Here is a 23,947-nt window from a genome sequence, read left to right as displayed (position 1 = left end):
TCCTAAATTATATTAAGAAGCTTTATTAAACCTTTGTACTGCAAATAATCACTTTATTAGCTGCGTCAACCTGCGTCCTGTATCACAGTGATTTTTTCACGTTTAAACGAACCGCATGGAATTGTATAAAATTTGGAAAGAAAAAATGAAACCTAGTGGCATTGGCCATGCGAAGATAATTTAATATTTCAGCAAGGCTAAGGTATGTTGATTACGGAAAATTTAAAAAGTCTCAGATGATATTTAAATTATTATCACTTTTAACTCCAAATATAGTTGATTAAAACAACTAGCTATGAATGTTCCATTTTTCAGATTAAATATTCTTCATTTTGTACGTGTATTGACTACACAGAAGGGTTAAAATATTAATTAGTTCGCTTCACCTACAATGAGCTCAAACATCTTACGTTGAATCTCGTTTATAATTATAACACATTATTTTGATTTTAGCACAGTCAACTAAAAGCCAGTTGCACCAACAATATTATGCTGGAAAAAGTTTATCAATTGTGGCGTTTTTGTCAAAATTGATTGTTTTATTTTATTTTTCAATGCAATCCATTTTGTATGTATATAGGAATTATAGGCATTTTATTTTTTAATCATAATTGTTCATTAGCACCACAGTGCTGCTGGACTATACCAATATTATTTTATAAAAAAATATTTTACCGTACTTAAAAATCCGAATGGGTATTTTATTGCTAACAACGTAAATCGGCATAAATAAGCATAAGTACCTACTCGAATGTACCATTGATAGGAAGCACATCACGCATATATTAGGTAATTAAATTCAATTTTTAAAACTCTGAAGACATTGATAGGTAATACGTACTTTACTATTAGTAAAAATGCTTTATAACATCATAGTCTCATAGTGGTGTAACTAAACAAGAAATATTGATTCAAGTACCAGGAAAGCAATTTATTATTATTTAATTACTTTTCAGAGGTACGGCGGGGGGATTGAAAACGGTAAGCTGGCGGTCACTTCATCCTTTTTGAACGAGCGCAAAGCCAGCATTGTGAGTGCTATGGTTGCCACAGAAATATCTCCGGTAGGATCGACCGGAGTTTCTCCAGGAACGTCTAGCAACGGTCTGAGCGCCGCCAGCAATGCTCAGCCCGTCAGCATGAACAATCTTCAGAACACCAATAGGTAAAATTAGCTTCTTTTGACTTCTCCTGAAACGCAGAAACCCGTAGGATTCAGGCGAGATTCGGAAAAAAACCCTTTGATTTTTGCAGTTCAACGTACATACTTACTTTCTTTTACGTACTAAATACGCTCTATAAAAGCATTCTCTACGGCCGCGAGAGCGTTCAGAATAGCAGCCCTGGGGTGCTATTATGGATCTTATAGCGGTGATAAAGAAGACAGATATTTGGGGATTTTTATTTTTTGCATGCGAATGTTTTTTGCTTCACATATGGCCACATTGATGATTAAACGTCAAATGATGTATAAAACTGTTTAAAAAACGAAAAAAGCTAATACGGTTTGGTCAATTCAACAGAATTTAATGTTTTTGTTTTAAATAAGTCATTCTTAAAGTCGTAATGATCAAAATGAAAATCATTATATTTGATTTCACGTGTTAATATTTAATTTTATTTTATGTTGAATCATCAGTGTGGCCATTTACGAATCAAAGCGTAAACGCATGCAAAAAACAAAAATTACCAAATTAATCACTCTCTGGGGGTAGGCAATATTTAAAATCGTAGCCCTGCACCCTGGTGTAAAATTGCCCGTTCGGTGTAAATAAACCCAAAGAAATGAATAAGCTTATTTATATTTGTATATTAGGAAAAAAATATTTAAGAAAGCATTCTGTTTTTTTAATAGTCTGCAGGTTTCGGGAGTGCAGGGTGCAGGTTCTGACGCATCTCCCGACCAGGCGCTCAGAAGTGTGCTGGAGAATAATAACCTGCCACCGATTCAAGCAGCGGTTCTTCAGACTGTTGCGGCTACCATTGGAGGCGAAGGAATCCCAACTGGTAGCATAAAAATCAAAAGCAGAAGTGGATCCATAATTCCCGTCAGTCCAGTCATGGGAATGGGTAATAAATTAACTCAAAACATTGTGTCTGATTATTATTATGTAAGCATGTTTATAAATAGATACGTTCTTCTCTTTCCTTGCAGCCACACCGGGCGGAGCACCCAGTAGATCGCGACCATCCAGCAAAATGACGAAATATGTTGAATGTTGGGGTGCAGATAAACCATTTGCTAATATTACAGACTCTACCCTGGCGAAGAATATTGGAATTACGGTACAAAATAAATACCTAATTACATTTGTTTCTGTTTTAAGTTGATAATATATTTTCATTGTCAATAAAAAAATCTTTACCTCGTAGCTTTAGCCATTGAAAATATAAATAATAATAAATTACTCATAATGGTGCTGCCATCTACCGAAGAGAAAGGTAGATGAGAACATAGTTAAAAAAAAAATATTTACTAAAATGAAGGAATCTGTTTTATCTTTTTTGTTAGTTATAAAATAATCCGTTCGGTCAGATTGTCAAATATATTGCATTTCTGGCGGGACGAAATTAAGTTTCAATCCCGCGACCATAGAATTAAGAATAATAATTCTATGCACGCAATTTTTATTTGTCTCTAACAAGTTACAGAATCGTCTTGTTATCTTGTATATTTTAAGTCCAACAAAGTTTACAATGATTGTGAAAATGTAATGTGTACATTTTATTCGAGCTGTAAGTTTAGTATTAACAGTATATAAATTATAAAAGTCAGCTGTCAAAGTCGACGTCATTTACTAAAAAATCAAATTGCCGATTTTTATTAAAATGCAGATGAGAATGATTTTTCAGAATCTACGAATTTCTTTTTATGGATGTATAACTTATTCGTTTTTCTTTGGTTGTACCTAAATATATTCAACAAAATTCTCTTTTTATTTCCAGAGTATAGCAATGATTGAGTCCAATCTCTTACCCAATAGTCACACCTGTTGGGATTGCAGGTAATTTTTAATTGAAAGTCGTTTCTGGCATATTGATCACATAAAATGAAAATGATTTAACGAGTTTTAATTGTTTTTATAGGTTTAATTCAGATGAACTGAATCCAGTTGTATTATGGTTCCGACATAGAGCACACGAGCATCAGTATAGAAGCCAACCCGATGGACAATTCCGCTGTTATGTAGCTTGTGCTGCTACATTATTTATTGCTTTATGCATTATACAACTACTCACCATTCCAAGGTAATCCAAAAAAAGCAAGAATCACTAAACATATGTGTTTGTGTCCTTACACCCTTGGCAATTACATAGAAAAAGTTAAATAAATTAGATTAAAGAAGAAAACTGAAAAGTAAAAGTGATCTTATAGAGATTTACAACATTTTGCATGGTTATTAAACTCTGCAGGCTGCAAACTAACGTACTGCTTTGAATTAATAGAGGCAATTCCACTTTAATAAATGTGTAATAACACATAACAAAACTTATTCCTATTGACAGTATTTTTCTTTCCCAAAAGCATTCTAAAATCTGAATAGGTGTGTAGGTTTTCACGGTCGCCGTTATCAATATGTATCTTTTTTGGGTGATCCTGTGTAAGTTGGATTAGTTCCGACTGTTCGGCTACCATTGCAGGAGTCATTTAAAGTTTACCCTGAAGATAACTCTTGCAATGGTAGCTGAAACACATAGTAACGTATACGTAACAGAAATATCACATACTACGAATACCAATAAAAATGGGTTTAGAATAATTAATTGTATTTTCAAAATCAATATAGATATCGCGGAGAAATGTTTTTATACATAACTTTAAAAAAGATATTATAAAAAAATATGTCACTAGAAAAACGCCACATGTTTGGCATTGATAATTGTGACGTCAAGATTCGTGACTATGTTCGATAAAAGTTTTAACAGTTAGGAACAAAGTTAAAAATTAACATGAATTGTGACATATTAGAGGCGTGCCTAATGCAATGACCAGTTTTGCGGGAATTAAAATTACAAATTAAAAATTCATAGACCCTTATTTCTTAAAAAATGTAATTAAAAAAAAACGTGATATGTCCCTATTGGCTGGTTCAAAGGATCACTTTTTGTCCATCCATATTATTGCTTCCATTTGTTGGTTTTTGTAAATCAAATGAACTGAACTCTTTATTGATGTTTATGAGAGTTTATTGGATTATTTTGCCTACTGAAAATATCTACAGCCAATCAGAAACTCTGTAAATTCCTAGATTCCTATGTTCTCTTCTCAAAAAAAACCTCGGTTTCGGTTCAAATAATCTCATTTGTGAGATTTTTTGCAGGGGGATTGTATTCTACGCATCATTTGGCCCAACATTCGTGACCCTCTCCTTGTTTCTTTACCTTTGTTGGTTGGATGGTGGTCCCATAGAAGATAGCAGGGAAGACTTGCAACAGGGTAACGATGGCCAGCACATCACCAGAAATGATTACTCTGATCATTGCTCAAAACCAGGACAGGTATAAGCTGTTTATTTTATTTTATTTACATAATCACCAGTGGAAACTTAAAACAGTATAAATACCATTCTGTGTGAAAAATAGAACCCGAACACTAAACAAATTATTTTAACTCGATGATTGCTGTGATAAAAATCCTGAAAAAGAAAATACTCTTAAAATAATCTCTGTTGAAACGTCTGTCAATATTAAATCATCATCATTATCATAACCTTATTTCGCACAGTGGTGCAGAGGGAATGCGTTGAATACAGTGCAATTGTGATCATCTGTAACTTAAAGGACAAAATGATCAGTATTTAGGTGTCAATCCAGGAACAATAAAATATTGCAGTGTGAAGCCACCTTTCAAATCAACATTTCATGTCAAACTTGTCAGGAATCAAAACCGGAACCTTAAGTGTCACAGGTGCACACATCAATCAAAAGGTGGACTTATTTCGATCTATTTTTTTCCTCCTTCTTCTTGCGGTACCTTGTCAGGTTCCCCCGACGTTGGCGATCACTGCAGCCAAAGCATCTCAGCCTTGCGTTACGCTATTCCTGGGAAAATATGACCAGAGTGGTTTCCCGTTGCTTTATCTGGTGGATTGTTCTGTCGGGGTTACCTTTTCTTAGCTAGATAGTTCTGGTTTGGAGGCGCCAGAAACTCGCCTTTCATCTTCTATTTCTTTCATGGATTTTTATCTAAAAATAGTCACCGTTCCAAAACACTCTTCCAGGTTTCTTGTTTTCATTTTTAAAAAGAACTCTTTTCATTTTATTATCCTAATATTTAAAGTTGTGGTGTCATTTATGTATTGTAAATAAGTTGTAAATAACTCACTATTATAACTAAATTGTGGTAAGGCCTTCTTTATCCGCTTAGCACAGACAAAAAGAACAAAACTCATTGAGTTACACAACAGGTTTTATTTGATGGCATTCATTTTCTATTTAAACCAATTTGTAAATAGCATTTTCTTTACTTTTTTTTTTGTTATCCGATTTAAAAAAACAAACTATAATCTATGTTGCAGGTAGTTTCTGGCAGCAGGTGTCTAAGGCTTGCTGTATTTTTTGTTTCTGTACTTCTAATATCATCTTGTGCAGTTATTAATTTGGTGAGTTACTGTATATCTTTGTACCTACTGTATGCAATCATTAATTATTTCTATAATATAAACTCAAGCATATAAGTGTTGCCTTAAATAGAGCCTTTGTATTTGACCATAACTAACGCTTAAAATAAAATGAAGATGACATATATTGCGAAGAGTCAAACACTACTGCCGGGAAATAGTGTTTGACTCGAAAGAATCAATAGTGTTACAATGAACGCAATCAGCCGTGCATCGTTCATTACTAATCATACGACATCAAGGACCCCATCAATTGCAAGCACGAGATGATACTGTTGGATATTCCGTTCAGAAATGAGAACTTAGATCTAACCAGCAGGCAAAAGTTTCTTCAGATTTACACTAAATGCAAGCAAGAGATAATGGAACAGCGGAAGATGTTTGAGAATCTGGACACTGTATGACTCATTGCTGAAATTGAAGCGATGTGCGTGGAGCATGACAAAGACGGTTGTAAACCAAATATACCACCGCTGAGGCTGAACAACGATGATGAAGTGGAACATCTGTAAAATGGAGGGAATTGGGTTTGGGAAAAACTTTCGTGCTAAAGATGAAAATGGAAATTTATAAATGATTCGTCCAGCGCAGCAATATTAATTTCTTTAATAATTCTTACATCTGTTAAAGAGCTTAAACCTTTTATTGATGTGGGTGAAATTCATCTGACTAATTTATGCCAGGCATTTTATACTTTTAGGACTAATTAACATTTGTCTGGTTTAATTAACATTTACCAAATTTTTGTTCTTTATCTCAGTTTTGATATGTTAATTTTAACAACTGCTTAAGAAGTGAAATTCAGTCCTTGTCTACAAAAATTTGAACAAGCTCAAAACATTGCTATAAAAAACATGTTTTTATGAAAGTTTCATTATACTAGAAAAATATAGACATGTAAAAAAACACCATCAAATTCCAGGTGAATTTGGAGACAGAACCGATGGAAGTGTATTCCAACGTGAGTTATGTACCCGATATGATGGCCAAAAAACCCATGGACTTAGAAGAACGAACTTTGATTGAATCTGTTCCGGTGAGTGTTTCAAAATGAGCTTTAAAAATGTAGTTAAAAAATATATCTTTTAAAGAATAAATCTGTTTTGCTCTTCACAAAAGGGTATTTTCGAAAATTGGGTGACGGTAACGCTGAAAATATATTATTCTTATGTTATAACTTTTAAATTTCATAACATGAAAAACATGTTTTCATTTATAATTTTCGGGTTTTAAAACGAGCACATATAAGATGGCTTGCAGTTGGTGTCACGTCGCTTTGACATCACACATCATGCGCTTCAAACGTTGCGTACAAGTATGGCGCAATAACATAACATGTGCTATTTGTTCTATAGGGTGCGAAATTTCTTGTTTTCAGGTGATTCAAAATATACATATATACTTTAAACCTTTGTAGAACATTAATTTATCCGACTTCACTCAGAAAAAATAACAATACCATTACTATAGTAATTTTTTGCTTATTCAATAATTGCAGTATAATTGAAGAATTTTCTCATTACATACAATGCTATTTTTCTGCATATTGCAACGTTTGATCACGACAAAAGTCAGTTTGAAAATTAAGACAGGGAAGCAACAACTTCGCACTTGTAACATGTCTATTTAATTATACATTTTTGTTTAACTCTCTTTTTTGTACATATTAATTTTCAGAGTTACTTATACAGTTCAGCTCTTACCCTGGCAGCCATATCCGTATTCCTCAGGGTTGGATTCCTTCTCAAGCTATTCCTGATGACCTGTTCTCTGGTATTCCACGTCACCTTGTTCAGTATGGTAGAAATCTTCGAGAAGTATCAAGATGTTCATGGTGCTGAGGACGAGTAAGTAATATTTTTATAATTTCTAAATAAAATATATGTAGTGCAGTACACTTAATAAATCGAACGACAATAGATAATATATTTAACAATATAAGCTTAAATAATAACAATAAACAAGTTGGATAAACACCGTAAACCAGGAAATAAATACAATAAAAGACAAGTGCCTTTTTATTTAAACTTATAATATGTATTACAAATCAGTGTTTGATTTCTTATATTATAAGTTTAAATATGGAAATTTACAAAATAAACACCAAATCAATCAATACCTTTTTATTTATTTATTGTGTATGCAGACAATTGGTAGAATTCCATATTAAATTTGGTAATGTATCCAAAATAAAACATATTTATTAGATTTTAATTCTAATTTATTTTTTGAAATATACAAAAGGTTAGTTTTAAAAATGTCCTAAGAGGATGAAACGCGTCACAATATACCCTCTTTTATATTTTGAAAAATGAAGTAGAATTAAAATCCAATAAACGTGTTTTATTTTGGATACATTACCAAAACTATGTATTTATTTATTTCACATAAAACTTTAAACCTATATTTCAGATAGCATTAATAAATAAAGAATACATTGAAAAATAATAACAAGATATTCCTCCATCGTAAATTGTTGCATGCCAAGAAGTAGAAAAACTTTGGCTAAGAGGCATTTCTCAGTCGTAGGCTCAAGGATCTTCCACTTACTGGATCAGGCGATAAATAAATCTGAATCCTTTCCAAAATTCAAATCTGGTTTAAGTCATTTATTTGTTCAAATAGGAATGGATTACTGTGATAGAATGTGGAATAACTGGTGAAAGTAATATGGAGATGCCTAACTATATGTATGTATAAAATGTAATATAATATCGTGGGTATAATGGCAAAAAACTTTAACTCTCAAATCCATCTTTTGAGAATTCAAGCATTAAAGTTTTGTTCCAATTTCACTCTTTTATATCTTATTTAAATATAATAAGATGTTAAGTGCTCATTTAAGAACATGTTTTTAATTTTTCTGTTTCTTAATTTTATATTAAGTAAATATTAAGTTATTTAAAGCTTTTAGCCTGAAAAAAATACCCGGTATACGACTTAACATGAAATTTATTTATAAAACTACAGATATAGGAAATTTAATATGACTTAGTGTATTTTGCCAGTTTGTAGAGCATTAAAAACTTTACAAAACTGCATCATTAAGTCAAATTTGCATATTTTCGAGTTAACATTTTTTGCCAGTATACCCAAGATATATCGTGGGGTAATTACTACAACTAGGTAACTTTAAAATCAGCATTTGTGAGTTACCCACTAAAAACAGATTCTTTTATGTTCCTCCATGAATGCTACAAATAAGCAAGTCATGATTCATTAAGATCATATCGATACTCGAGTTCAAGAGGACAACATTTACAAAAACCTAGTTCAGAGATATTGTCTTTTTTATGTTTTTTTCACAATATAGGCATTTATCTATTCTGTATTTCATGATTACTTTCAATATGTTAAGTGTTATTAGATTACAATCTATCTAGCTTTAACAAACCCTTTTTAAACTTTTTTGCATCTCCAAACTGTAAAAAATCGATTTATTGTCCTCTAGAACTCAGGTGTCGATATGATGATTTGAATGCATGACTTGTTTCTGTACCATTCATCGAGGAGGATAAAAAAAATGTTGCTAGTGGGTAACTTACAAATGCCGATTTTGAAGTTATCTAGTTGGAGTAATTACCCCGCAATATATAAATGTAATATGTATAAATATAATATGCATATGTGAATATATATGTGAATGTATGTGTGTATGTTCGTGTATATGTATGCTCATGAATGCATTACAAGTTTAGTGTCTTGATTCAATACAGTTTTTCTAGCGAGTCAGGCTTGAGTTGTTCTTGGTTGTGTCACTATAAGCTGTATCTGTGTACCCAGTAAATAAATGTATCATGTTGTAATAAATAATGAAAAATACATTATGATAAAGGTAGAAGAAATAAAAAGATTGTAAAAGTAACATTTAAATGTTAAAAGATATTGTACATAGATTATGAGACTATTCATCTAACAATGTGATTTTCGAAATTATTTTTTTATTATTATTTATTGGAAATGTTTTATAAAAAAACACATTTTAAAAATATGAATAAAAATGTACAAGGCTAAAAGTACAAATTAATGGAAACAAACTAAACGAAATACCACACTAAAAAAGAGACAACTTCTCTTGTGCCATCGAAATGTTATTAAATAATTCAATGTTATATATAATACAACATTTATAAATACATGTTTGTATATAACATGGTGATACAAATTATGTTTTGAGTCACTAATCAAAAGAATAAAATAAAAATACATATAAATAAATAAATATGTTTATTATAAATATATATTCACATAAATTATTGTAATAAAAATGTATAAAAAAATAAATGAATTATAATTGAAAAGGACAAGTTAAGGTGATTGATAGATAAGTACTTTTAACTTCAGCTTGAATCGTTATGTTAACGATAAGCAGACTATAATTAGCAAAAAAATGAATATCATTTAATTTAGTGTAATGTTGGAAATATTTACTTAAAGGAAAGGCGCACGGGAATCAACCTACCTTTAATGTGATGATGCACTGTTCTTCAATATTAGACGATGAAAGTTCACTTAATTTTTCGATTAATTCATTTACTATTTTCAATAATGACTATGACGATTCCAAGAATTCTAATGAATTAATTCTTAGAATGTGTAGTTATTTTTCAGTTGTTTTGCTGTCTAAAATTAAAATGGATTCCTTTGTCGCTTCAGGTTTAGCGCTCTTCCTTTTGGTGTAAAGGCCGCGTTGATGCTGGGCGTAGTTGTGGTACTGCTTCACATACTGGACCGCCAGATAGAGTTTACTTCCCGCACCGATTTCTTATGGAAGGCAAAGCTCAAAGTGGAACAAGAGGAAGTTGAGACTATGAGAGGAATTAATAAGGTATGGAAAACTTACCATGAGGTGTAAAAATAGATTGTGGTCCAAAGAGTAGTGCTGCAGACTCCGGATCAGAAGGAACAAGGTTTGAAGCGCACTCTTATCATCAAAATTATCATTTCCCTTTTCGGCTTGCGGCCGGCATTGTTCTGAGATAGGCATTTTTAATTGGGTCATCTAAGGAATTTCAGGCACCCTGTACAGGTATCTCTTCATTTTGAAACGGTAACTTTAGTCCAGGAACAAAGAAATATTGCAATTTAAACTACCTTCAAAATCAATATTTTACGCCCACCCTCCCAGAAATCAAGAATGGTAGGTGAATGCGTCAATCACTTCATAATAAGGCGGACTTATCTTTACTCGATTATCTTATTCAGATTTTTTTTATCTGAAAGCAGTCATCGAGTCGAAAACACTCATTTAGAATTCTGGTTCTATTTCTCATACAAAACTGTATTCTTTATGTACCTGGACACGGAATATATATTTTTGTTACTCAGCCAAAACTATTTTCAATATTTTCACATTAACTAAAACATTTAAGTTTATTAGTGGATGTTCATTTCTACTCTCAGGTAAAAATCCTGAAAAAGGAAATCAGGCGGAGACATGTCCGCCTCGTAGTGTAATGGTCGAGTGTTCCTCAGTCATCTTCGATGTTCTGGGTTAAATTCCTGCCAGGGTCAACAAATATGTTTTTTTAAACACGGCAATATTTCACTTTCTAGATATTCACAGTCCATCTGAAGCGTAAGACTGGTCACTCTTCCTTCATGTAACAGACAATCAAAATACTCTGAAATTGTTGCCCCCTATGCATCACTGGCTGCAGAAAGGGAAATTATAATGATCACTGTTATGTGGATCTCTTATCTTTATCTGAACTATCAGATTGTTACCGGGTCACCGATGTTAAAAGGAAAGGAATGTGTGTATAAATGAAACATACATTTTTTATATCCATGTAAATTATTATAAATGATAATAATAAGCGAAGTTTGATCACAATAAAATACGTGAATTATTTTTATATACATATGTAAATGGTTTTGAAACTGAATGATTATGATAAAAAAAACTGATTGATAACTTTATCCGGATTCCACTGTATTATGTAATTTAAGGAAGGTTGTGATCCCGTGGTAGAGTTGTGGACTTTAAATAAGGAGGTCCATGGTTCGAATTCCACTCTACCGCAACTTGTTTCCCATTTTCTAACATGGTTTAAATTTATTGCAACAAAGACAAAAAACATTTTTGAGAAGGGAATATGGAAGTGACAAGTGATTAACGGAAAATTGTTTCAAACACTAAATATTTTCATAAGACTGCAAATATTTCTGTAAAAATAGTCAATTAGTAAAAGCTCCAATTAAAAGAAAATAACACTGCATATAGCATAATTTATGCTGTATCTGTTTATTTTTTTCTAGATTCTTTTGGAGAACATTCTACCTGCTCACGTCGCTGAACATTTCCTTATCACCAAAGCCAGTCAGGTATAACTTTACTCATTACTTTTATTTGTTATTGTTTTCAATCAGCAAAAGATGGATTTCTCTTCACTATTATTTAATTAACTAATTCAGGAGTAACAAATAATTTAAGAATATTTTTTTTTAATCGTTTCTAAAAGGTACTTAAAAATAATATTAGTGTATTATTTTATAATAAATTGATATCTATTTGCAACAACAAAATCTGTTTTTAAAACAAATTATGTACTGTATATTTCATGATACTTGTTATAATAAATATTTTATGTACCTACATATATTTGGTTAAGTTGAAATTTCCATAAATATGTAACAGTGATTTTAATTTATAATTACTGCCTCGAAAACTCAAGGAAACAAAATAGAAAACTGTTTTTAAAATGGATTTCCTTAGATATAGACTAGATAAACTTTTTTTATGAAAGTTATGTTTTCCTTTTACATTCTGTGGTGCAATAACTTTATCTCACCTTTCTTAATGCTTAAAGTCAAGAGTAAGTGAGACATTTACATTTGTTTAGTTTTTTATACTTTAAGCTACGTAACCACTACTCCATTCTCAAAACAGGGATCAACGCGCACTTATAGTACGTATTACACATAGATTTATGTGAATTGTCAATCTAATAAACCAGATAGCGTAAAACATGATATCCCAAGAGATGTATTGAGTATTCAAATACTGATTTAGGTTAATAAATGTATCGAAATTCCTGCCTCGATACAGGTTCTCCTAGTGAGGTAGGTACATTATAGTTTCAAAACCAAATTTAATATAAATAAGTATTTATTGCTGTCATGTTTATTTGATGCATGTTTTCTTTAAAACTTGTTTAGCAAGAGTTATACCACGAGAGATATTCATGCATCGCAGTGATGTTTGCCTCCATTCCTAACTATAAAGAATTTTACGACGAAAATGATGTCAACAAGCAAGGACTCGAATGTCTGAGGTTGCTAAACGAGATCATATGTGACTTCGACAAGGTAAATTTTTATACACCACTTTAAATATAAATACTCCGCTTTTTCGCTCGGTAGAACATCATCATTTTGGCTTTGTTTTATTTTTGTAGTTATTGCTGAAGCCGAAGTTTAGTTGCATAGAGAAAATCAAAACTATTGGCAGTACATATATGCTAGCTTCAGGGCTCCGACCAGGGAAAGAGGACCAGGCTGGAGTAAGTACCATTTGAATGATGAATAAATATTTTTTTTTAAATATGTAAAAATACTTTTAAAAAGTAGTGTAAATATTTTTAAAGCTTGCTCACCACATACCGCCCACTGAATCTGTGGACTTAACCTCCAAGAGAGTGAGTTTTTAAGTGAAAAAAGTGTTCAAATAAGTTTGGTTAAAAATAAAAAAATCTTTTTTCTTTAAAATATTTACATCAATCATCTGTAGAATTGAAGAATTTTTACAAGCGACGCCGTAGAATCTACATCCATACTCCTTTATGCATAAATAATTTGAGATGTACACGGTACGGCCATGCTCGCTAAATGGCTCCAAGATATCTATCGGATCTCTGTATTAGGGAAAATACATGTCAAAGAAAATCTACTCTTAGGTCAGCATTTGATTCAGGCAGTGGGAAACTTGTCGAACTCAGGTGCAGCCCAAACATACCATCAATTCTAAAATCCGAAAATCTAATATTATGTAGTTTAGTTAGAATGCAACTTTAATTATAGAATTAAAGGGTACAGGATATAGAGGATGGATGTCAATTTTTATGTGTTTTAATCTAAAAAAAATTGACGCTAAGAATGTATTTTCCAAGATACTCGAACAAGAGAAAAAATTCACACAGGGTATAAAGGATGAATGTCAGTTAAATACCGGAAATTAACTGATACTTTAATATTAAGGTAAACCATTTTAGACAGCATTGCATGGAGTAGGTTCTTTCAAACTTAAAAATGTTTTATCTCAAAATTTTAATTTTTGAAATTTATCCTTTATATCCCTGTAGCCTTCAATGGTAATAAAGCCCCCTTGGGGTGATTTTCACAAAAATGGTGCTATATATATCAGCCAAATATTATTTTGTTATGATTTTGATGTCACCCTCATAATTTCATTAATTTAAAATGGAAACCCCAGTTAAAAACTTTGGTATCACAGATCCATTTTATACATACAGAAGCATAACTTTTATTTATTTCATACTCAAAGCTACATTTTTGTAATTAAAATATTATACAAACATGTATTTAGTTAGATTGACTATTTTTCTAGTTCAAGTTATTGAAAAATTGAAATATTTGGGTAAAAAAAAAAACTTAAATATTTCTCTTTTCATTAAAAAAATGTGTAAATATTACGTATTCATATTTCCATCCTATTTTTTCATGCTTCTCTTGAAGAATATAAAGGTGACAATTTTATTGAAAGCTATTACATTTTTTTAGACATTCAATTTTCAAAACAAAAATAATATTAATATTATTTCATATAACAATGTTTTTCATTGAATATTATTTTTCAGGATGCAAATAGAAATCAGGAGCATATAATCGTGGTGCTGGTTGAATTCGCCATTGCCCTCATGACAATACTTGACCAGATCAACAGGGAATCATTCCAAAGATTTAAACTAAGGATAGGTAAATGTGTTATGTTTTTAAGTGACCATTTTTGTTTCTACAATGAGTATCACAAACTTGTAACTATGCTATTTCATCAGAATTAATGATATGCAACATAATTTATCGGCCTCGTGGTGTAATGGTCAGCGCGTTAGCCTACCATGCAAGAGGCCTCGGGTTTGATTCCCTACATGGTTGACATGCAATATTTATTTTAAAGGGTGTTTTTGCACTAAAATATTTCATAGTCATCTTACCTTCATGTAACAGAAATGATCAAGATACGCTGCGATTGGTGTACTGATGCAGTGCCTTGGAAAGGGGATGATGATGAACATAATACAGATTTTTAATTTAATTTATCTAGATGGTGAGTGACCACTGCTGATGCTGTGAGATAAAACACAAAATAATAATCTTGCACATGTTTCCGTCTAGCTATTACCCCAGAAGAAACAACTTTATAATTAAATTTCATCATCATCATTCCATGTCCGCTACCTAGTTGGAGCATATGGTGTCCACAAAAATCTTTCAGGCATCTCAGTCGGCTGCCAGCTCCTGTGTATTCTAGCAAGTCAAGTTTGCGTCCCGTAGTTCTGACATGAGCTGCCGATGAACTGTCAGCAGTGGACGTTTAGGACGTCGAGAACCTGATGCCTTGTAAAGTAGGCAAGCGTGGTTAAGACTCTTAGGAGGCGTCCGCAGTACATGGCCAAGCCAACCGTATCACCTCCGCTTGATGACAGTTGTCACTGGAGTTTGCTGCGTCTGTTCTCTTATTACTTCATTCCTCACAAAGTCAAACCACTGCACACCCAAGATTCTTCTGAGACACCTATTCTCAAAACTCAGAATCCAGTAGTCAGCACAATTACTAAGGTGCATTAGATGCTCGGGTAGTTAAATTGAGGCAATCCAGGCAGAAGTGACGTAACCCACTAAAAGTTATAAATGGACTTATTAAGTTAGTTCAAAACATATTAAGAAATTGTATAAACTACAATTGCATTGTGGCAAAATCAATTTGACTTTAATTTATTTTCTTCTGAAATTTTGTGTTCAAAAGGAAAATATTGTGTTGTTTATCTGAATATTTTGCATCTTTGCTTTATTTTTGATATCACGATTTCCAGGATTGAACCATGGTCCTGTTATTGCCGGAGTAGTTGGGGCCCAGAAGCCCCAATATGACATCTGGGGTAACACAGTGAATGTAGCCTCTAGGATGGATTCTTGTGGTGCAATGGGAAGAATCCAAGTCACCGAAGATACTGCAAGGTAATATTAAACGAAAACCATTACCTGCATTCTTTCTTTCATCTTACTCTTTGAAAATGAGTGCAGATAAGTCTCCCTTGTAGTGTAGTGGTTGGCGTTTTACCTACCTTTTTTAAAAATCACGTTTGAGGTCCCCGGTTGGATTCCTGGCAAGGTCAACATGAAATATTAGCTGAGAAGGTGAATTTCCACTGCAGTGTTTATTGATTTTTTTAAAGGCCACCTTTTTGTAGCCTGGGACAGATTACCAATTTTCCTCAGAGTCATGGTCTAGAATATCAAAATAACCACCCACACATACAAATATGCGTTAATCCTAGTTGTTAGTGAACATCGTTTAAAAAGAAACTACATTATTAAACAAAAATGAAAAGACACATAATGCACCCTGGATTGAAATATATTTTTTTTTTAATAACTGCATTCCTAGTTAGTCCCAGTAGTTCTTAATCCAGTAAAATCCTATTTTACATCACACATATTGACGCGCTCTGGATTGCAATTATTCCAACGTTCTGAGTGAATTTATTTCCTCTAAAATCATAATTTCCGGATTGCACAGATTAAAATAATTTTCGTTTTTTGGTTGTAATAACTTCAAGTTCTCAAAAATATTTTTTAACGAGTCATATGCTGACACACTCTGTATTTAAATAATTAAAAACAAAATAATTCAATAATTACACAGACGTTCCATGTTTTGAGTTTATGAACGAATTTCGGTATGATCAAAACTCTACATTTCCGCAGTCTACATCAAAATATCCCACGGGCTGGAGATTGCTCACACGTGTTGTAGATGATCGAGATACACTGCATTCTGGATATCAATGCAGTGTTTTATGGACTATCAAGCACTGGCGGCTCCTGACCGAAAACATTGGCAGTGCATTGCTTTACATTTTGTCAACTTGTAACTTGTATATTAAGTTCAATAATATTATAACAATATGACAGGTCTGACGTGATAAACGGGAAATAGTATGACAAATGACAGCCCGCACATCGGAACCAGGAACGCTAAATTCGCCTAACATTATACGCACGTTATAGAATACTAAATCAACTAAATTCGTACTAATATCATGTCATTACGCATGTTCAAAGTGACATTGCAAACGCACTTTAAACTTCAAATATGCGCATGCGTTGGAAAGCCTGCAGTATGTATATTATCTTCTCCCTCTAACGCACGATTCACCGGTATGAAGCGTTGTCTATCTCCCTCAAATGACGATTTTAGGAGAAATTACATATTTCATACAAATTCAGGGTAAAGAATTGTGCAAAACAGAACATGCACAGGGACGATTGCGCATGCGTAGACAATATGTGAAAATCGTCCGCTAGAGTCGATCTCGCTCGATCTTTTGGCGCTAGTATTGAATATTGCTATGTTTACGAGTATAATATTGCAACGAATCCCTGTTTTTTTGTAGCTACCTATAACATATTTTTACCATCAATAAAACTACTCCTTTATTTGCACATATTTTTACTTGGCAGTGCACTGCACTTATGCACAAACTAAGGAACCGCCTCTGCTATCAAGTGCATATTGGGATATCGTTATGATGATGAAGTAATGTGCATTCCAATATATTTATTAATTTTAATATTTTTCCAGAATCCTTATGAATGCAGGATATGCCTGCGAATGTCGCGGCCCTACATACGTAAAAGGAAAGGGGAAACTCACCACATATTTTGTGAAAACACAATTCGACGATAAATAAACATTAACTTAGTATAGCGCAGCTTTTGATTATATTTATGGTTCTTATATATGAATACTAGAACATAAAATCTCTGGATGTAATGATGAGAAATATCTCATTCATTTAAAAATACATATAAGATAAATTACTTTACATATAAGATAAAATAAATTACTAGATATTTTAAAATTACATTGACTGGTTTCTTGTCAAATTCTGTATGTAAAGACCTATCATCTACTGCTTGAATTTAAAATTGAATTTTATAAAATATCCAACTGACAAAAATGGCAAAAACTAAGTCACATATACACAAATTTTATCAAGATAACATACAATTATTAAAATGGATATAATTATTTTATCTTTACGTACTAAAAACTTTTTAAGCTCAGATATATTAGTGATTTCCTTTTTTTTTTAATATGTATTTATCTCATCACTCAGCTATACTAATGGGAATCCTCTGTTTAAAATGGAGTAAATATGTTGTAAATCAAACTCATAATACAGTGAAATCCCTGTATTCATTTCATAGATTATGATAAACATATAGAAACAACCATTCCCATAAAAAAATAACTAAAATTCAATTAATCTGTTTTCAAACCCTAAAAACTTAACTTTATTGTACTAAATAGATATAGATACTGATAGGAGTGGAAGAGGAGATAGCTTAATGTTAAGAACATGATTTGCTATCAATGAAAACAAAACAGCTGTTAGGTAATTCCAATAGGGAAATATCACGTACTACAAATACTGATAAAATATATGAAATGGATTTAGAATAGTTAATTGCGTTTTCAAAATCAATATGGATATTCTGGAGAAATGTTTTCATCTTTACATTTCACAAAAAATAAAATCTAAAAATAATATGTCACTACAAAAACGCGACATGTTTGGCAGTTGTGATGTCAAGATTCGTGACAATGTTCAAAAAAAAAAAAAATTGTTTGGAACAAAGTTTAAAATGAACATGAATCGTGATGTAGTCAATGCAATGACTGTTTTTGCGGGAATTCAAAATTACAAATTAAAGAATATATTTTTTATGCTATTAATAGGTAGTCAAAATTTATTTATTTTTTACTGGACGGTATTTCATAGCTCCTTTTTACTTTAAAAATGTAAAAATTATACCTGATATTTCCCTATTCTGATCGGGGGATCTGTTCAGTAGCAAGGAATTTGTTCAATGTTGCATGCTTTTGTTTGCTCCATAAAACTTTTTGAAGTAGTCAATCACATTATCGTTAAATACATATTTTTGTTCCTATGTGAAACCCGTAATTGGTCTTGTTATTTGTTGTTAATTTGTATGTATTGTTTACTATTATGACTGTGATGGTTTCAAAAAATAAAAATTGAATTAAATTTATGTTTTGGTTGGGAGTGACGACAGATATGGAAAATACTAACATATATGGTGAAAAGATTGTAATCGAAATGTGACGATTATCAAATTTAACAAAATATGGGGATTGAAGAAAATAGAGGTTCCACTGTATCTTGTTTTTTGATAATATCATTACAGTTTAATAAAATATGTATGTATACCTATATAAATATTACAGTATTTTGTAGAAGAAATCTAAACTTTAAAAGACATACCTTTTAAGCAGAAGAAATAAAATAGTTTTGCCAGTCAAAACTATGAAAAAAAAACTTATGCATTATCAACCGGTCAAAATGTTAACACATCTCTTCGGCTCCTTTGATTGCTAAATAATGCCAAATTTATCTATTTGTCGTAGCTATTTCAAAATTCACTTAAGTTTTATTGATGTATAGAGATATATAATTTTTATTATTGTAGTAAAAATTATTCACATACATAATATAATATTACTAGCGATTTAAGAAAAATACATAATTTTAATTATCCAAAAATATTTAAATCTGAACTTTATTTTTCAATGCATTTTATTAGTCCTAAAGTATTTATTTCCCATGGAATCTATTTTATAATTACTTACCATGTAAATAAACTAATAAAGATTTTAGTTTTGACTATCTACTTTGAAACTAAGTTTACAAAAATATGTGTTATATGTAATAAGTAAAAATAGATAAATGAAATGTTCATCGTCTTTAGTAATAATAATTGAGCTGGCCTAATTTAGTGTATTTCCATAAATGTATTGGTAAATAAATGAATTACTGATGCAACAAATTTCATGTGGAAAGGAATGCCAAAAACATAACAGTGTGTTATTTATAATTACATAATATGACTTTTTAGAATATTTGTTATTCTTCGAGGCCTAGTTTTTATGGATTTTTGCAATGGGAAATTGGTTAATTTTAAGCCATAGAATAATTATACCTACTAAATTAAAAACAGTTTATAGGTCTATCAGCAAATACTGAAATAATTACAGTATGACTAACGAAGCAAAATCTCTTTTAAAAAAATAATCAGATTAATGATAAATTGAAAATTGAAATTGTTATAAATTTTAGTAAACAAACAAATCATCACGTAGGTTCGTTGTAAGCGTAGGCAGAGAGGATGGAAATATACCATTACTTTTGAATACATATCTCATGTTTTCTAGATCATATTCTGACTTTTGACATGTCCATTTTCAAATATTTGTCGCATATAGTCATGCCACGTCTTTCTCCGTCTTTCTTGTTTTCTATGAATATTCACATCGTAAATCTTTATAGCCGTTCTTTCACTGTTCATTCGTTCTTTATGTGCGAACTTTGATTGTGTCTAGAATTAACAGAATTATATGGTATTGTCGTGTTTGTAATCAAATCTCGGATTTTAAGTAAACGATTTTAATAAATAAATGGTTGGGTCTTCTATTTTATGGTATTTATAGAAAAAGTTAAGTATTTATGTCGCATAATGTTCTTAATGTAGGATTAATAAGCTTACTGTGATTGAGTTACACCAAAATGAATTTGGAATAAGTGTTCGTATTTTCAAATTGAAATTATCATTATTATTGTTACTTAAGTACTTGAAATATATAAAAAATTATCTTCATATGATATTTTATTAGCATAATATAAACAAATCTAAATGTGTAATTACCTTTATAAATGTCTTAAATGTAATTAATTTGTTAAGTTTAATTTTAAATGTGTGTCAAAGACTAAATGATCGAGTTGAAACTGAATCAAACGGTTTGTTTTGTGTTGTGATATTGAGTAATGCCTAAATATTATAATCATTATATTCTATTAAATTATGCAACACAATACATTGTTTTTTTAAAATGAAAATTGAAATTATTTACGTAATACCTAAATGCATTATAATCCCCTTTATTTCGTACTTCATAATGCGCAAAGGGCAATGTAATTTTCCACCGAATACAGCGTGTCTTGATAATTTGTTATATGAAGGTAAGGAAATCAGATTTATGCTTTAGGTGCCAGACCATGGAAGGTAAAATAACGCTGACTATGGAACATGGAATATGCCTAGAGAACTGCATTTTTACATCAAATACAGCGATTTATTACATAAAGATAAAATAGTATGTCCTATGCGTGAGGTGCCAGATGAAGGATCATGAACTATTATCACAGGGGAAAATATTTTTTTGTTTTATGGGAATTGAACTTAAGACGCGGTAGGCAAACTCTCTAGTCACTTTACCACGAGGGAGACAAATACTTTATGTAAAAGAAATATACTACCATCATATCAAGGGGTAATTAATGCCAAAAAAATCAGCATTTTTTGTTAACCATTAAAAACACGTCTTTGTATCCTCCTCCATAAATGCTACAAATAGACAGGTCGTGATGCTTTAAAAAAATATTATGATGATTTGGATTTTTGTGATGTTATATGTTTATAGAAGTTAACTAAAAAATTCTGATTTTGAAGTTACCTAGTTGTAGTAATTACCCCATGATATAAAAGAGTGTGTTGCTGTCATATATATTGCTAAATAACAAAAAAGAAGCTACCATTTACCTATAGAAGACCATTCTATCTATGTTTGAACATTCATGTTTATTCAATTCTTCCATCTTTTGATTTTTGTGTCAACGAGACAGGGCGTGGTTCCGTGTTAGTTTTGCGGACTCACAGATCAGAGGTTTGAATCTTACTCGATTACAACTTGCTTCCCATTTTCTATTTTTTTTAAATTTTTTATTTTTATTTTATTTATTTATTGGGGATATCAACAGTAATACAGGTAACAAAAATAAAACAAATAAAATATACAGAGAATAAAACCAATGACAGATATCCACAGAAATACATTAAATACACGTACAATACATACTAATGTGTTTGTGTGAGCGTAAGTGAGTGAGAGGGTGGGTGAGTGGGTGTTATATTGGAATGAGGGTGGACATGTGTGTAAACTTCTAACAAGGTCATTTACGACTAACAGTAAATAGCTCTAAAATTAAAATATTTAGGTAAATCATAAGTATACACATATTTAAAAAAAAAGCATGTCATAAGCCCTCTAAATGCTTAGACCTTTATTATTCCCTTCTGAAAAATGTTCTCCATTCTGTCGTAATATATACGTATAAATCTTGATTTACTCCCCAAAGTACTTGTCTACAAACATTTGGACACACATAGATTTAGATTTAAGTATATTCCTTGAGTCTGTTTTATACCATGGGTCCTTTTAAAATATAATATTCATTAATATTTTAACTACCTATGTATACTTATGGGGTCATTTTTTTGTGACAATAATATCAATTTGAAATTGCGTCAAAGAAAGTTCAAGTGCTAATGTGGTTGATTCTTTTATGTTTCCAAAATGTGGACATTGAAAGTGAACACCATGAACCAGTTAAAAGCATTCAAAATGTGGTTACTTCGCAGAATGCTTCTCATATCATAGAGGAAAATGGTGACAAACTCCGAGGTCTTACAAAGAGCCAATGCCTATAGAGAACTTTTGTTAAATGTGACGATATGGAAAATTCCATATCTTGGGCATCTACTGTGTGGAAAAAAATACCACCTTTTCTAAACAATCTTAACGGACAAATGGTCACTGAAGAGCCAGTAGGAAGCAAACATCCTGGCCGCGCAATAAATCGGTGTCATTAAGAATAATTGGATGGGGTGATTGTTTGGGGCAATTTTTAAGCCATTGGCTTTTCTCGAAAAACTATATATATATTAAAAATAATGCTAAAACTGCCACCCATTACCCCTCAAATACTCTATTTGAGTCAATTGATTTGCTAACTGTTAAGACCGTTTTATGTCAGGGCGGTTCTAATTAACTTCTGGTTAAGAATAGAATCCAACAAAATATTAAAACAAGATGTGCAAAGAGCATAAACTTTAGGGTTTTACGAAGCAGAATTGCCTTTTTTCAGAGGTATTTTACAGTATTGGGACCCAGGGCTGGTATTCTGAACGGAATTGCGCGCGAAGAGATCGCTCTGTTAGCGTGTATTTAGTACATAAATACGCGTTAAAAATGCATTTTCTATGCGTGCTTTTGCGTTCAGAATATCATCCCAGGTTCTTTTAACATGTTGAACAAAGACCTTCTATCAGTTGCAATGTTCATAAAAAGATGGTAAGAAGGAAGAAGAAGAATTTTACATAATATTTTGTTTCTTGTAATTTTCAAATATCTCCTTATTTTTGTATTTATATTTGTTTCAATTTCTAATATTAGTTTACTTGTACAAGTATCATTCAATAAAAATAAAACACATGTAGCAAATAAGTCTTACCTAAACACTAAAATTTTTTAGCTAGTTGGGACCCGAAACGAAAATCTTTTGTGCATTGTAAAAACAGTGAAATAAATAAATATACGATATTGGATCTGAATAGAATGTGTAGAAGAATTCCAGATAGCGGAAGACAGGGAAACATTCGGCCCCGTCATCTCCAAAGTCGGGAGGACCTGACACGGCACACAAAGAAGAAGAAAAAGATTTACTACACACTGTCTTCTTGAGGTGATTTCCACGAAAATTGCACTACATAAATTAAAAAAAATAATAATCAAAAGAAACTGTCAAATGTTGAAATGTTCAGATATTTGTTTTTTCAATATTTGATTGATGTTTTTTTCAAATCTGAAACTAAATAGTAAATTAGATATGTATTTTTTAAAAACTAAAAGCACAACACTGACCCAGACTTGATAAGTCATATTTAATATTGTGATCTAATCTACAAAAAATAAACATAAAATATATCTTGATGGAATTTGATTTTGTTTTCATTGTTCTTCTCTTCTTCTTTTGCACATCCGTTCTTAAGTGGAGCATGTGGACATCACCAGTTGCGTCCAGGAGACCTTATTGTCAGCCAGCACTCTCGCTTCTTCCCATGTCAATCCAGCGCCCCTTAATTCCGCCGAATAAAGTCTAAAGATCGTTATTGACGGCCTTCCAAGACGGCGTGTTCCCGCAGGTTTAAAGAAGAGGCAA

General features: G+C 31.6%; 1 protein-coding gene across 1 annotated transcript; it reads left to right on the top strand.

Moving 5' to 3' along the window:
- Positions 1-295: 295 nt before the first annotated feature.
- On the top strand, positions 296-18,571 carry LOC148275847 (adenylate cyclase type 2-like). The gene is made up of 17 exons (XM_088235120.1): positions 296-334; positions 957-1,165; positions 1,856-2,070; positions 2,156-2,286; positions 2,947-3,005; positions 3,088-3,249; positions 4,323-4,500; positions 5,520-5,603; positions 6,544-6,657; positions 7,299-7,468; positions 10,278-10,449; positions 11,883-11,948; positions 12,783-12,932; positions 13,022-13,126; positions 14,441-14,558; positions 15,677-15,821; positions 17,449-18,571. The coding sequence occupies exons 1-17, from the start codon at positions 296-298 to the stop codon at positions 17,555-17,557; spliced, it is 2,226 nt and encodes a 741-aa protein (XP_088091246.1). The 3' UTR covers positions 17,558-18,571.
- Positions 18,572-23,947: the final 5,376 nt, after the last annotated feature.

The sequence above is a fragment of the Micrasema longulum genome, unplaced genomic scaffold (assembly GCF_059751315.1).
Source record: "Micrasema longulum isolate JH-2025_06_02 unplaced genomic scaffold, ASM5975131v1 h1tg001334l, whole genome shotgun sequence".
NCBI lineage: Eukaryota > Metazoa > Arthropoda > Insecta > Trichoptera > Brachycentridae > Micrasema > Micrasema longulum.
The sequence above is the reverse complement of the archived record's forward strand: the minus strand, read 5'-3'. Positions and strand labels throughout refer to the sequence as shown.